A 16,573-nucleotide genomic window follows, 5' to 3' on the forward strand; every position below is an offset into this window, starting at 1 on the left:
GAAAGCAGGGCTGTTTCCTAATCCCTCTGCATTGGCTAATCAAATACCAATGTGACTGGGGTCACATTACATTATGGCTGTCAGCTCTAAGCGCATACTGTATTTTTCATGTCCTCTCCTGGTCTGCTGCGTTGTGTTCTTGTTTCACCCCCAGAGGCAGCACTAGAAGACTTTTCCTTATTACTTGCCTTGTGGCTTTGCTTGGAAGCCCTGATCCAGGCTTGGACCTGGTGCTGCCACATCCCATGCAAATGACTAGTGAAAAGTTTACTCAGCAAAGAAGTTGGTTAAGCAGTTGCTTTGTGGCTTTTATTTACACTAGTAAAGAGCTGAGGAATGGTAATGTGCAGTTCAGATGTGAGGTGCTGTTTGACCATGCCTCCTGTAGCAATTTTTCAAAATAAAGAACTAGGCTCAAACTGGGGATCTATTTCACTCTTTTTAAGCTGTAGATGGACTTGAAGGTTTGGGATTCTTATTTATAATGTCTGAGCTAGCAGGGTTCCTGAGACAAATCTAAAAATCCTTTCTTGTTATTACATTACATGCCTGAATTCCCACTGCTGTATACCACATGAAGTCACTTACCCTCTGCGAGTGGATAAATACTGCTTCTGGTGGAGAATTTGTATCTAGGCTTGTTTTATTTTGCTTTTTGCCCAAGGTAAATGAGAATGTGGGTGCAGGTTGGGGAGGGCATCTTTCTTCCCTGTTTTTTTCATTAGCTTAAGCTGAACCTGTTGATTCTTTTGGCAATTGTCTCAGAGCCTGTAGTTATAGGAAGGTGACACAAACAACTTCTTGCTCTGCAAAATTTTCCGTTTCCTGAACTCATGGTTTCACTCCTCTACTCTCCTCAGAGGTCTCCAGGGAGCTCTGCTTCCCCAGGGTTGCAGGGCACCAGCCATGTGAAATATTAGTGCTCCCTCTACACATACACCCTCAAATAAGTCAAGATATTTTGGGACAGAAATGTTATTTTTAGCATCCATGTCCCTCTGCTGCAGCCACTGCGAGGAAGAAGCTAAGGAGCACTGACCCTCATGCCGTTAGATAGTTTTGACTGACTAGTCCCACTAAAATATATGACTCCTCAAAGATGACGTCAGGAAGTAATACATTTTTAACAGACGTTTGCCACCCCCTTCTTTTCTATAAACAGAGACGACATCTCGAAGGGGCAGGCTGCAGATGGTATTGTTTGTCTCTTAGCGACACGCATATCCCAGGTTGAAGTTTCATGGGGAATTGTACCCAGGCCACTGGTAAGTCAATATCTCTGAAGTAGTGTCCATTTAAAGGGCAGCTTTCTAGCTGCACTCTTAGGCAGAGACCTAAGGTCTCGAGGCAGATCAGGGAAGAGTCATATCTTACGGTCTCATGTTCCCCAAAACTCTTCCGCTGGATTTCCCAGTCCATTACCCACACTTTCTGTCAAGGTTGTCCAGATTCCTAGGAGCTCTGAGCCAGATGATATTGGGATGATTTACTGAGGGTGTGAGATGACAAACAGCCTGTGGCAAACCTTTCCTTGTGGCCTTGGCCGCTCAGACAGCTTGAAAAGAGCTTGGGGAGTGAGAAAGGCTATGAAGCATGCACAGCACAACCTTCCACTGCCCCAGCCTATTCCACTCCATATCCACACGGAAATCCTCACAGAGCACACACATTGAAGGGAGAAGCAGATTTTTTTTTTTTCAGCATTAGATAAACTCTTAGATGTAACCTGTGACCAAAATCTCAGGCCTTACCCACACAATGATCGGTATACTGCACCTATGCAATACAACTCTGTGTAGAGACCTGTATTTGAAAAAAGAGCTGCTTTTTTTTTTTTTTTTTTTTTTGCTTACCTTGCTTTTCAGAGTGCCAGTGATTTCTGTGTGCGGCCAGTGCTCTGCTCCACGCAGGAGACAAGAAGGGTTTCTCTCTCTTGAAAGGGTTAATTGTGTTGTGTTTGTAAAGATCTTGGAGAGCTCCAGTCTCCAAGTGCCAAGTCGTCTCTTTCTTGCTCTTGCTTCCAAGTAATACAATTCTGTGGGCCAAATACAAGTTACTTTTACACGTACTGTAGATCAGTCCAAGGGAGAGCAAAGGTGCAGCTCAGACCGTCAAGCCCTTTCTATACATACATGGTGCCTTTGTGCCCTGGGGCTCTTCTGCAGGAGGGACTCATATGGGTCAAACTATGGGGGTGTCAAGGCTTTGGGGCCACCTGTCTTAGGAAGGCACAGAACAGCTGTAAAACAGGTACACTAGATACTTTTTCCAGCCTCCGTCCAGGACCATCAGTTAATCACAGGATCACCAGTTGCTGACACCACTGAGGAGAACCATCCCTTGAAATGCAGCCAAGTCCCCAGGGCCTCTCATCACAGAGGTAAAGGGGGACAGCTCGACTCTCCAGGGGACAGGAAAAACCCCCAAGTGCCTGTGACTATGACCAGACTATGCAAGTGTCCAGGAGAGGTGGAACTGGAAGATGATCCTCTCTGCCCTGCCATCACTCACCTGCCTCCCCACTGCTGCCAGTGCTTCAGCATCTCTCTACTTTGCACCATGGCAAGAGGGCTGACAAGGGGACACAAGGAGCCTCTTTCCCCAGCTTGTCACAGGAGATGCAGATGAATACGTGGCAGGAGTAGAGGGATGTGCTGTGATCCCTGGCACTGCGAGGCTCAGAGCGGACGTGGCCCTGCTGGAGCCAGGAGAGGCCAGGAGGCAGGACCTGTCCCAGGAGGCTCCCTTCTTGCTGCCTAGACAGGGGTGAAGGGTCTGCGGAAAAGAGGAGTGGAGGGCTGGGAGGGGGCCAGGCATGACGCTGCAGCGGGAACCTCCTTCTCCTAGTTGGTTTTCAGCCACGTTAGCAGTCCGCCTGCTTGACCCCGGCTGATCAAAGCCTCAATAGGACATTGCCCTCATCTTCCTGCCCTGTCACTGCCAGCGGGGGCACGGGTTATTCCTCTTTTGTGTGTGAGGCCCTCCTCCTGGGGACCTCATCTTCCCTCTAATCAACTAATCAGATGCGTTTATTGTTGTGGAAATCATGCCTTCCCCTGAAATGCCTGACCAGCAACAGCTTCCTGGCTTTGTCTGCAGCCTGGATCCCACCTCTCCTCTGGTGTGGCCTGGGCGGGCTGCATGGGGGGCAGCCAGCCCCTCGCTCAGGGGGCCTGTCCTGTGTGTGTTGTGCCTGCGCAGAGGGGACCCCAGCAGACAGGAGTGAAAATGCACCCACACAAGGCTTTCTCTCTCCACGACCAACCTTTGCTGGGGGAGAAAACCGGCCACAGCCCAAGAGGAGGTTTGCGTTTGCAGAAGATACTGTGTCACTGGGACACACGAGTGAGAGAGAGGATGGCCACAACCATGGTGCTTCCCCTGACTCTGCAGAAGCTGGTTGAGGAGCCTGGAGGGTCTCCTTGTCCAGCCGCAGTGGCCGGTGGCCACGGGGCATGACATGCCAGCCCGTCCCACCCGGGTTTCCCCCTGAGGCTGAGGGAAGCTGGCCGGGAGCTCTGCTCGCTTGTAGCCATCTCACCGCTGTGGTGGAGCTGGGCAGGCCGGCCCCGTGCCTGTGAGGCAGCAGCTCTCTCCAGGACCCTCACCCGACCAGCCGCCTCTGCCGCTGCTCGCTCCTTCACGGCCAGTGAGCCCTGTGGGGTGCTGAACCAAGACCGGCTGTGGTGCACAGCCGGGCCCTGCGGAGCCTCCTCAACCTCCTGCAGCCCAGGCTCGGGGACACACACCACTGCAGGGACCTGCTGCTAAACTGTCTCATTTCACAGGCTCTCCGGCTCAGCCAACAACATGCTTAATTTGTCTACTGACTCCCCTGCCCCCTGACACACGTTATATAATGCATATTTTTTCCCTCTGATCCCATATCCTGTTAGGAAAAGAAACGTCCTGACTGCGCAGCACCAGCCTGAATTTTTTGGTGTGGGTTGTTTTTTTTTTTCTGTCCGGTTCTCTTCCTGTGTTTACACTCACACAGCGCAGCATTTATTAATCTGAGGATAAGGACAACTTAAAACATCTTAGCTCGAGAAGGCTCGCAGCAGGGGTAAAAGTAAACTGAGACCACGTCCTGCTTAATCATCAGCCAGCGCTGGCCCGAAGCGCCAGGGCAGCCCCACGGGGCCCGGGACCGCTGCGTGCGAGCTGCTGGCATGCTGCGCAGCCCCCGGCAGTCCCGCCACCCTCCCCTGCGCACAGACCGTCTCGGTTGCGGCAGGGGACTGCATGTTTAGTCGCCTGCAGCTCAATCACCGTATCTGGAGACTGCCTGCCTTGCACGGGCACCCACGCAACGCGCCTGTCTGTGCTTGGCGTTTGTTGGGCCCATTTTATGTTTTCACACCGATCGGTGTTCTGGCTTGTGAGCCAAGGCTCTGGCTACAGGAGGTGTGGGGAGAAGGGCAAGATAGAGGTGAAAGGAGCAGAGCGAACTGATTGGAGGCGGGTTTTTTAAAATAAATAAAGGATTTCTTAAAAATAAAAAGTCTTAGCAAATCAAAGCAGATAAGCAGGTTACTTGGCAGCTAGAGGATAAACCTGAATGTCCTGGGTATGTGAAGCATCAAAGCATTCCCCAAAGCAGAGGGCCCCGAAAGCTGCCCTGTGGGCTCGGTACCCAGACCTTGCTCTGTCGAGCCTGTTTTCAAAGCATGTTTTCATTCTGGCTCCTGGGAGCACGGGGACAAGCACACGTGCCCAGGGCAGTGCTGCGCCCAGGCTCTCCCGGGATGGGGCAGCTGATGGGCGTATCGTTGGCTCTCTACACCTAAAGCACACATCCAGCTGGACTCAACCTCGCTGAAGTCGGTGAGAGAACAAGTACCTCTTGTTCAGCGTAAACATCCAAGAGGAGACATGTAACCAAACAGCCAAAACAAAAGCTGCGCTCCTTGAAACACAGCCCCGAACACTGCCCGTGCCAGGCCGAGGGCTCCCATTGCTCTCCCAGAGTCTGCAGGGCCAGGGAGGACCCAAAGCTCAGCCGGCAGACCAGCTCCTCTCTTGCCTCTGGGGCCCAGTGACACCGGCCAAATGCCACTGCTGCTGGCCAAACCCGTGACTGATGCAAACCAATTTGCAGGGTGACTTGAATCATTTGCTGGCATCCCTGAGCCAGCCCCTGCCAGGGGAACAAAAAAGTCCTACGGAAAAACCACCATGATAGAGCCCCTGCAGTGACCGTGACCACCCCGGCCACGCTTTGGGACCTGCTGCTCCGGTCACCACCTCACTCTCCTCTGCACCCCTCACGCAGGAATCTTTGAGCAGCAGCCACCCTGAGCTGAGGAAGCCCAAGTAGGTGGGAACCTCAGTGTGCCCTGCACAGCTGGGCCATGACTGCACTGTCTCCCGCGGTGCCTGGGTCCCCCGGCCACCGAGGTGGTGTGTGTGTTACCCCTGGTCTGCAAGGGAGAGAGGGGTCCCAGGGCTCCCTGGTGCCTCCATGCATAAGTCATCCCAAGAAGGGGAAAAGCCACAACCTAAGTGAAGCCTCACGATTTCCCCTCTTTTCTTAATGCTAAACACAGAAGAAAATCCACAGGCGAGAGCCTCAGGATTTCAAACTTGGTGAACTCTGCCTCTGCTCTCAGGAAACTTGGCCAGAAGTAAACATGCAGAGGAATGTAACCGTTGCAGAAGATGGTGCCTGGCTTTTCAAATCCAAGCCCCTAAATACATTGTGCTTTGGCTGTGATTTAGCGTTCTTGCTTTTCTTTTCCTTTTCTGTTTTGTAGCAACAGCAGTCTAACCACTCTCCAACCCATCCTCACCCTCCAGCCTTGTTCCCATCACCGCTCTATCCACTCTGTTGTGCCATCAAAACAATTTGGGGGACTGAGTTGGGAAATGACCCATGCCAAAAACAGCCTAGCGAAATAAAAACAAGTCAGTCTTTTTCAAGAGCAGCTCAGTTACCTTTGTCCTCTCACAGCAATGAAAATCCCTACAACTGGGGAAAGAGAAGGCACATGGCGGATAGGGTGGGACCAAGTGCTAGGAGGGAGGGATGGGGCAGAAGGGGGAGACTGGCAGCACGACTGAGGCCTCACTCTCCTCTTGTTATATATAAAGAAAAATGACTGGCCTGGAGGGCTTGCTTCCAACGGAGAGGAGAGAGGAACAAGGAAGGAGGGAAGCAAGGAAAGACATTCTCCATAGTAAAGAGGATGTGGTGCGTGTGCCTCTGTGAACAGACCCAGAAACACCCTTCTTGTACCTAACACTCCTGTAACTGAATTAGTTGTGATTGATTTGGCCAAATCTCAATGAAGAGCTGGCAACTGGACACTCTAAGAGTGCCTTTGATTTCCTCTGCTTGCTGAAATAACCAGTAGGCTGCCAGGCTGCTTAACATAATCTTAGAGCAGCCTCACGATTGCTCCAATTTATGCTCTGGTTTCAATCTCCCTAGACATGCCACCTGCCCTTCCCATCCTGGCCAGGCCAGTGAGCGTGCTGCCACGGTGCCATGGCCCCGGTGCCTGTCCTGGGGCACTCACCCACTGCAGCAACCCTGGCAAATCCTTTCCACAGCTGGGGCAGGGACCGCCCTGCAAACTCAACCCACCTCTGCAAATTGTCACTTAGAGAGATGCAGGTGTTGGAGTGATGTGTAGCATGTGGAAATGCTGCTCTGTCTGGAAACTTCCTCCTCGCTTTGCTGTGCGCGGCTCAGTCGTGGTTGTTCTGTACCTCCGTCCACTCTCAGACGAGGAGGTCACCATTTCTACCACTTTTCTCATGTACGTGCATCGCTGTAACTACTGACTCTGCTTTGGAGAGAGGGAATGGCTAGAAATAAGTTGGAAAAGTAAACTGGCTTTTAGATCAAAAGCAGCAATACCTAACTATGTATGCACATATGTATGTGCATATACATACCTAGGAGGAAGGGAAAAGGGAAGGAAGGAGTAAGGGAGGGCTGCTTTATTTACTTTTATTTACTTATAAACTAGTTTCTTCATATTTGCTCTATTTTTTATTCTCTTCTCATTCCTAGAAAAATTATGGAGATGAAGCCTCTTAAAATCATAGCTTGCTAGTTTGAAAATCTAGGCTGCAATTTTTAAAATTTTTTTTTGTACCCTGGATTGGAGGATGTGATGTATGAAAACTCCAATTTAACAGAGCCTAGAGATTAAATCACATTGCGTAGGTAAGGTTTTGTCAGAGAAGCAGACACTGCTTCCTAACCAGTACCATGAATTCGGCGAAGAATGAGGTAGGTTTTAATGTAAGTTTACTTTTCTTGTTATGAATTTTAATGACAGCTTTCACGACTGCTTCTGTGATTCATAAGAGAAAATTAAAAACCTACACCTTGAAACTTATACGACAATGCTGCTAACATCTTGCAGCTTCTGGCATTATCTTGGAGAACCTTTCAGTCCTGTTTCTATGCCACATTGTTTTCCTCACAAAATGTATTTTAAATATAAAACATTGAATGTTCATTGCTTCTTTATATCATTTTTATTCATTACCTATTGGAGGCAAAGGGCACAGTTTTATATAGAATCCTCATTGAATGTCTTATTTTGCAATTTTACTCTACTGTACATATTTCCCAATAAATTATTTTCTTTCATATGCAGATATTCTTCTGGAAAAGCAAAGCAGGGCTGTTTCCTCTGCACTGAGTTTTTTTTTTTTTGCTGTGAGCACAGCCAACTCGTCTGGCTTGGGTTAGTTTGTCAGGCATATTTTGGGAATGGTTTGAGAATTAATTCTGTTTTAAAGACTATAATCACCTTTTTGGCCCCTGAAGCTGGTTCACGATTTTTGTGCCTGGCCAGCTTTTGCACACGTCAAAGGCTTGTTCTAGACAAGCAAAAAGATGGTAGAGATAAAATCTGTGTCTTTCTTGCAATCTATACCCACAAAGCAACTGATTCAAAATGGACTGCAACTTGTCCCTGTCTGTAATGACAGCACAGCCCCAGCCCGCACTGCACGGGAATGCTGGCCCTGGGGGCCGCATGCTTTGACTCCGTATCGCTTTCAGGTGCCAGTAAAACTCTTGGTGTTGGTTACCTACGCTCACAGCTGGCTCAAGGCTTCTCAGCAGTGAAGGCAAAAGTTGTGTTTGAAGGTCAATGCGGCTTTGGGGACGTCAGAGATCAGGGGGAGCTGCGGATGAAAGAGGCCGTTCGGGAAGGGGACTTTGTGGTGTCAGTGGTACCCAGGGAGGTGAAGGGAGGCATGTGGGAAGCAGGGCGTGAGATTTGGGTGGCAAGATGTGATCTAGGAGAGGGGGCAGTGATGGGTGAGGGGTGTCTCTCTCTCTCTCCTCATACTGGTTGATGGGTTTCCTCACAATTCCTACTTGCCCTTCTGCTTCCTCCCTCAGGCACAAGTAGCTTTGTGCTGCAAACAGGTCCTGACTCTGGGCTCAGTGGGGGGGTGTCACAGGCCCGGGATGCAAAATGGAAATTGGGGAGCAGTGGTCAGTGTCTCAGAAAGTGCCACCTTCCTTGTTGGTATGTGAACTTCACACATCGGGGACAATCCCCTCTTCTCTCCACCACGTATTTCCTGCTCAGGTCTGACACCCCCCCCCCCCGTCCTCTTCCCAACCTATTTGAATTACTCATCCCTCTTCCTTTGCTTCAGTTGCTTCTCCCTGTCATTTCCAACTCCCCCCCCCCCCTCCTGATTCCTAGAGCAATCCTGTCTCTCCAGTTGCCTGTGTCAGGCACTCCCTTCCAGCCCATGGGGAAAAACAGCGGCAGAGCCGCCCTCCCTGGAGCAGATCCCATGCTTGGGAAGTAGGATCCCTTCTCAGTCTCATTTGTTTCCACACTTTCCCAAGCCATGCCTCAGCACCTCCGCACCTTCTCTGCAGGGACGAGCACACCAAGCGCAGGGACCCTGAGCAACCTCCTCAGGAGGCCCCCAGAGCCTTTGGGCCAGAGGCCTCTGGGGCTTATTAAAAAGCTCTGAATGCCTTCTAGGAGGCTGCAGGAGCAGTCCAGCTCCACTTCAATCTCGATAACGCCAAAGCCTTCCTAGTAGCGCAGCTGCCACGGTCCTCGCCTCGAGAGGCTGCTACGCTCTGCCCCTGGGTAGTGCTCAACTGCTGCCACGTTGCAGCAGGTCACTGCATTTCTGCTGGGGTGAGTAACCCAGCTCGGAGACCCTCCGTGGGGAAAGGCACTGACTGCAGCCCATGCTGCTTACAGCAGAATACGGGTCTCATGAGGGGGTAGTCTGGCTCATTAAAATTAATTAACAGTCAAATGGCTCCACATACTTCTTTATGCAGACACAGCAGTGACTGCAAAACAGATCTTAACCTGAGCATAAGTTCCAGGGAAGCGAGTGCTACTGTGGGGGAAACCATGGGAGACCACTGCCAAGGCAGAAGGAGCACCTTCTGAAACTGTGGTCACCGAGTTTCCAGCTTTTAATACACTCCTAGTTTGTCTTTTGCCACTCTTTGTACAACTTCAGCAGACAGAGAAACTGAGGTATCGGTGTTTTATTTGTCCAGTTTTAGCTATGAGGGCAACTTATGACCTGATAACTTTTAAAATTGGCATCTATGTCAATTATAATTTAACACATGCTAAAATTGACTCGGAATTGCCCATGAACTGTCTTGACCATAAATACAAAGATCTGAATTCAAAATATTTTGGAGTGCAGCACACATTTATTTTTACTGAACCATTACTGCAATTTCTGCTGTATCTTGTGCTGCAAACCTTCTGCACTTTTCTTTCCTTCTGTTTTGTTCTTTTTTTCTTTGTAGTAAAACAGAATTTTCATCTCAGAAAGGCAACATTCTTCCTTCTCCCTGTTCTAGTGACTTTTCACTTAAATATCTGCTATTTTGAAAATTACTTCATCCAACATAACACTCCCGCCTGAATCTCAGTGTGCTCTGCAAGCCACAGCTCTGATCCTACAAAGATTTATGCTTGCGCATAATCTGGAGTATGAAAAGTAGTGTCATCAGCTTCAGTGAAATGACCCACGTACTTCAAGTTAAGTACCTGTGTAAAACTTTCAAGGAGTCCTAAATCTCTGGCAAGATAGCGCTGCAGCCATCTCACTGAAATACAGCTTCAGCTGGTTGGACCTGGTACCTGCTACACAGCCGCAGAACACCTTGGTTGTTACCAATAGCAAGAGAAGAGCTCGATATTGAGATGAAACTGTCTGGGGAACTTTAGCAACGAACACACAGTTGCCCAAGCTGAAATTTGCCGAGATGGCAAGGGACCTCTCTCTCGCTTCTCCTTTCAATCAGGGCTATGAAATCAGGACTCCAGCTCTGCAACTGAAGACAATGCAGATTTGAGAGGAAATCAAGTTAAGCCTTGTGATGTTTTTTTTTCCCTACAAGGCAGCACATGGCTGTTGTGGTTTGTTTTTTTTGTTGTTGTTGTTTTTTATTTTTAAAAAGTCACCTTACCAATTCTGATCCAGCCTGAACATGCACGATCTTCTAATATCAAATCACATCCAGGGGTGAGGATGACTTCGTAGATACAAAGAAGAGAAAGACTCTACATACAAATACAGAATCATATATAGTCTTAAAGCCTTTATTTTAATGCAAAATAAAACAGGTAAAATTTATATAGCCATATGTAACAAAAGATCAAAATCTTTGATGTGGTACTAGAAAAAAACTCTCAAATTGTGTGTTGAATTTCTCCCCCAAAACAATGATTTTTAAATCAGTTTCACTTAAACACACAGGTATTGTCAGGATCACAAACACCTCTCTCCCCCACAATAACAGAATAGTGTCTTGTAAAGCCTTCTCTTCTATGCAGAGATAGTGAATAGTGCTTCCGATTTTGCATGTAAGGCTTAGAGACTCTGCAGAGCAACTGTGACAGAGAGCACAGGTGTAGGGCCTTTTGGAAGTGCAAAGCAGCCCCTGCTCAGAGCAGAATGTCAGGATGCGGCCCTGGCAGAGCAGTCGGTAGGATTCACTCACAGCACTAACTCTCTGATAAACAAATCTGTGACGGCTGGGAGGAGGAGGTAGCACAATTCATCTGTAAAAAAAATAGGCAGCATGTGAAGCTATTTCTCAATCAGGAAGCTGGAGTGAATTGGAATTCAGGGCTGCATGCACTTTTTCAAGGCAGGAGCCTTTTTTTTTTCTTTTCTTTTTTAATGCTTAGTTCCCCCCTTTTTTTTTTTTCCCACAAAGGGCAGTTGATACTTCTTTATGCATTCGAGGGGTGCCTAGAGACTTCTGCATCATAATATATCACAGTGGTAATGTCTGCTCACAGGCCAAGATCATGGCTCACTAGTGGGTGGTCACTCAGAAAATCCACAGGCTCTTTTTCTATCTCTTAATCTTTCAACTGCTGGGCCCGGCTGGCCCCACGCCAGAGCCAGAAACGCAGGCTGCACGCCACCAGCTCAAGAAATCAAAGCTTCCAGCTTCATGTGAGAGCGGGCCTCTCTCCCCCTTGTCTTGACTCCTGTTCACACAACTTATGGCACGCTGCTCCTGCGGCAAACCCAAACTCTCCCTTCACACCCGCTACGTCAGTAACTTTACTGCTGGACTGGCACATTTTGGATGAGGGAGTGCGAGGCAATTACGTGTCAAGAGCATTTCAGACTCATAATTTTCCCAAACATATGGACATATGGGGAAAAGAACAACTTGTTACTTAACGGCTCTTTTGGATTTTGCAAGTGTGTATTTTCAACCGTCAGTTGTAGCACCTCGTGAATTCTGCACGGTACATATTTTTCCACAATATGGTGCTAAAATCATATATTTTACACTGCAGAGAAGCTGACTATATATACACTGTAGTTACACATTATACTTTTGAAAATACCGTACCTCTACCAGATATTAAACCAGCAAATGGCAATTTTCTCTCAGAACAATGGCACCAGAGATTGATGAGATGGTCTGTAATACTTTTTGGTCTTGTTCCCCCAGCTAGGTCAGACTGTTCTTCCTCCTTAGCTCCTCACCTGTAGGATGCATCCATATATTATACTTATAGCACTTTTTTTTTTTTTTTTTTGGAAGAAGCTCTGTACTGATCTAGCAGCAGAAGCATCATTTAATAACCTGTTGGGTAAGATTAACAGCTCAGAAGGTGTTTGTTTGATCTGTCTGCCTCAACTGAGTGGAGCCGATGCAGTCAAGGGGAGCCCTTAAGGAGAGATTCAGGTTACGGGAGACAATTGCGCAGGTCCTTCATAGGCTATAAATAACCCCGGAGCTGTTTCCATCCAGATTTTATTTGGCCCTGGCTCTTGAAATACTGTAAATAAGTTCTGTTCACTGTGCTGTGATGCCATTTGAAGGCTTAGTTGAGAGTGATTTATAAAGGCAGTAGCTTATATTCAGAGCTGTCCTTAATTGTGGCCTGGCTTGATAAAGCCACTGTCGCAAATATACTAGTTTCTTTACAGCTGGATCAAATGTATCAGGGGTTATATTTCAAGGAGGGAAAGGAAAGTATTTTAATTTGTTTTCGCTTCACTTTCAGTGGGCCTTCATAACACCAGCGGCTACCCTGTGGCTGCCAAGTCCTGCCTGAGTATCCTGCAGCATCTAAAACTCTTTGAGAGAAGTACAAGGCTGCGTACAGCACGTACACGACAGGCAGTTTCCTTGGGGAACGTGCCTTATTTATGGAGGGTACTGAGGCATCCAGCTTTACATCCAACTCTCCCTCCAGAGGTTTTTCCCTCGCTACATTACTAGGGAAGAGGGCAGAAAGAAATGGAACAAGAACTGAACACACTTGCTTCATAATCGGTTGCATTCCTCTCCCTCTCTCCCTCCCACCAATGCTTCCTCCTGACTGGATTTAGAGCTGCGCCTGCCCCTACCCCAGGGAGCCCAGCCCTGTATCATCTGAATCATGGAGATGTCCCCCCACCACCCCAAAGCTGTCTCCTCTTCTCCCCAGCCCAGCTGGTGGGTAGAGAGCGGTGTGAATGCAAATGCTAGAGCCTGCCGGCCAGCTGCAAGTGCTCCCCGTGCCTCAGGGTTATGCCAGTCTCTCACCAGCATTAGCAGCACAGAAGAAACTTTGGCTGGGATTAAATGCTGCTTCTCCTCCGGGCCATTACCTACTGGTGGTGGCCCCTGGCAAGCAGCAGAGCACAGACCCACCCTGTCCTGCGCCTTATGGACCTCTTACTCTAACAAGCCCTTTTCCCAGGGATATCTAGTAAAGGGACATGCTCTGAGCAGGACAAACCTTCCTGGTGATATTTAATACCTGGGAAGTGACCGATGTGATTTAATCTGTTGCATACCGAAGGTGTCAAAAAGACATCAAAGAAATCCTTGTGTTTAATCCTTGGCCAGGTCACAGTCTCTCCCTGACGAGCGAAGGAGCCCAAACGGTTTAATAGCACTCCCAAAAGGCAGAAGTCGAGGAATTAAGGACACTTGGAAATTTCACAAAATATATTCCTAGGTGGCAAGACCGTATGGTTTCCCTGTGACAAAATCCTTGAGACAGATCTCTGAGCATCCACAGCCCTGTTGGGCTGGGTATCACAGGTCCCTGTGGTTGGGGACATGCATTTCTGACCTCCTCCCAGGCTGGCTGGCTGCAGGGCAAGCTCAGGCTGCGCAGGGCAAAGAGCCACGTATACCCCACGTACAAGGCACATACCCCTCTGCCCTGTCCCTCCCACGGCTCTGCTGCACTGCTGGCCCCCTCTCCCCACCCACACCTTCTCTCTTCCTACGCACTGCTGCAAATAACTTGCTACAAACAGCTATTCTCTCCTCTTCTCCCTGGGCCCCAGGGTCTTGAAGCCCTCCCTGTTGCCTTCCTTGTCTTCTCCCTCACTCCTCGCCGTGAAAAGCCCCTCTCCCTGCTGGCCTGATGGCCCCTGGCTTCAGGAACTCGAGTAGTTTGGCACGTGGCACTGGCCTGGCGCTGCCCGAGGCTGAGCTTCACTTGGGGGACTGAGGGTGGGCCCCGCGCCCACAGGTGCCTTCACGCGGTGGCCAGGCACGTCGCTGGCAGGCACTTCGCTGTAACCCCGGCCAGAGCGGGCTGGGAAGGCGCTGCCCTGCCCCAGCCGAGGCAGCACCCGGTACAGTAACTTCATACGAATTATTGAGTCCATGCCTGCGGTCACCTCCTCAGCCACCTCTTATAGGCCAGCTCCACTGAAACACCAAGAGCGACGCTCCTTGACAGCAGCTGAGGATCTGATCTCCAGGGTTTACATTTAAAGAGTGCACACTGTATAACTAAGAAACGCTCACAAGCACACACACGCACATCTACAGACACACACCTCTCAGGTGACTGGCTGCCTTGTCCTCTGTGAGCCTGCCCAAGCATGGCGGATAAAGCTTTTCGCCTTACTCCAAATGCAGTGGGTGCAGTAAGAGTAGAATCTTGCTACACAAACTGCAAAAAATGAAGGCTACAAGATAAATGCTGCCACCATCAAACGGAAAGAGGAAGACAGAGGCCAGATTACAAATGTGGAACTGCAGCATCCTTAAAGCACAGAGCTGCTGGTCTGAATGTGCCTGGAATGTGGCCGCTACCTCCGTGGCAGTCCCTTGTCAACTCATGATCACACACTGGATTACACGAGATCCTCAGCTCTGCATGAAGTCCGTACTGTGTGCTGTGTTCTCACTTAAAGGCCCTACAACAGCACTCTGAAGGAGACTCTGGTGACACCACCGCCCTTACACAGACAGTTACATACTGTACAGGTGTAACTGGATTCGGTAAATAGCCCTGAGGTGTATTAAGTGTTGCGCTTCATTACCAGCAGCCACTTTCTATTTTTAAAAGGAATTAAAAAATACTCAACTGTCTGGTACCTCATGTACTCAAAACACGTTGTACCTCACGTTCGCCTGTTAGAAAGCACCTACGCTGAGCCCAGCTCAGTAAGAATGACTCCAGGTCTTGTGTGCCATTCTTATAGGCAGCTACACTGGGGAACAACTCTGCAAGGATGACGTCCGAGGGGATTCCTCCTGGGCTGTGCTGGCAAGTCCAGTGCGTGGCTATACTGCTGCAGTCATGGGGTTCTTCTGCCTGGGATCCTGTTGCCTGTACTGGTACTGGTCTGGACTGGTCCCACGGTGTCGGACAATTTCATTATAAGCTGGTGCTCGGTGGGACTGAGGAGGGGAAGGTGGCACATCCTGCCGGAGGGGTCCTTTATGCTGGTTTGTGACAGGCTGGGCTGGGTAGTAATGGGGGTACCTCAATTCTGCCACTCTCGTGTCCGGTGCACGGATGTAGTTCCCCTTAGATGGGTGGACAACAGGCTGTCCTCCTTGGTAGTAGGGAAGATCTCTCTCTTTGTATATTACTCGTGGCCCTGTTAAATATTCCAGTGGCTCTGCAGGTCCACGCCTGAGGATGAAAAACATAATAAAGCACATAAAAAGGCAGTCTACTAGCCCAGTGACACATTATTGTACTCACAATCTATGTCTACTTTGGGAAAGGAAATGCCACCTCAAGCATGACAGGTCCAGATGAATCAAAAGAACTTCTGAAGGATAACAAGCCTCCCACCTGCATCCTACAAAAAAGTCTGTAATACCCAGGACACTAGAGGAAGGGTCCAGCGCACACCACAGCCCTTTTACAATGGGGGAGCACTGGAGCCCTTCAGCTCCTAAAGTCAGCCTCCAGTGATCCATTTGCCGTAATGGAAACAAAGCTCCTTTAAACAATGCGTGTTTGACTGAATCTTATCTAGCCTGAGGATAAACAGATGAGTTGGGTCTGCAAGTCTGCAAATCCCATAAGCTATACATGCACAAATATTCATGCTTTCCAAGCCATTTCCCACTATTTTTTCTCCTAACATGTCAGACTGTAAAACTTTCCAAACACCGTAGTTGGAAAAAACTGGAACTCCTGGAAGAAACACTAGGGATGTCAGGCTACAATATCTGTGTTTAATGGGTGAGCTGCCAATGGGGTTTCAAAAAAACTCCTGTGATCTAGAAGGCCTGATATTACAACAGCCCTGTAACTTGTCTGCATCAGTATGGATTTGACAAGCTCTAGTTCATGTAAAAAGCAACATGTGAACATGCTATCCCTGAGGATGTGCCACGGAGCCCTCTCTGTAGCTTTCTGCATCTTAATTCCATGATTTGCACTAATGAAGCATTGATATTTTTTCCTAGTACAGCTTAACTTGTGATACTTTCGAAATGGCAAAAATAATTGTTCTTACAGACATGTCACCAGAGCATCCCCCAAAGTTCAACTCAATTAGGAGTTTTTGCCAGTCTGATTGCAAATGTCTTTGCACTTTGGGCAAAACCTCCCATTGACTGCAGAGGAAGCTTCTCTCCAAGTGAGAGCTGAAGGAAGACGGCAGGGTTTTGACCCAAAACAGGGCCTGAAAGTATAAATCAATTACACCTGCTCTGTGGTGTTGGGACTGAACTCATCAACTGTTTAAATATTCTTTGCATAGATTTATTAAAAAAGTCATCATTCTGGTACAGCAGATCAGGTGTTCACAATTTGTCAATGCCTCTCTCTTGTTCACACAGAGATTTTACAAGCATGCTCCCCCTTTCCTAATC

General features: G+C 48.7%; 1 protein-coding gene across 4 annotated transcripts in view; it reads right to left on the minus strand.

The window, feature by feature from the left end:
- Positions 1 to 10,553: 10,553 nt before the first annotated feature.
- Positions 10,554 to 16,573, minus strand: part of PARD3B (par-3 family cell polarity regulator beta) — a 434,227-nt gene continuing 428,207 nt past the window's right edge. For all 4 annotated transcript variants that reach the window (XM_075028231.1, XM_075028232.1, XM_075028230.1 and 1 more), the window contains one exon: positions 10,554 to 15,377. In XM_075028231.1, coding sequence (XP_074884332.1) covers positions 15,023 to 15,377 — 355 coding nt within the window. In that variant the 3' untranslated portion in view covers positions 10,554 to 15,022. The remainder of the gene's footprint in view (positions 15,378 to 16,573) is intronic.

The sequence above is a fragment of the Buteo buteo genome, chromosome 5, assembly GCF_964188355.1.
Source record: "Buteo buteo chromosome 5, bButBut1.hap1.1, whole genome shotgun sequence".
Taxonomy (NCBI): Eukaryota; Metazoa; Chordata; class Aves; order Accipitriformes; family Accipitridae; genus Buteo; species Buteo buteo.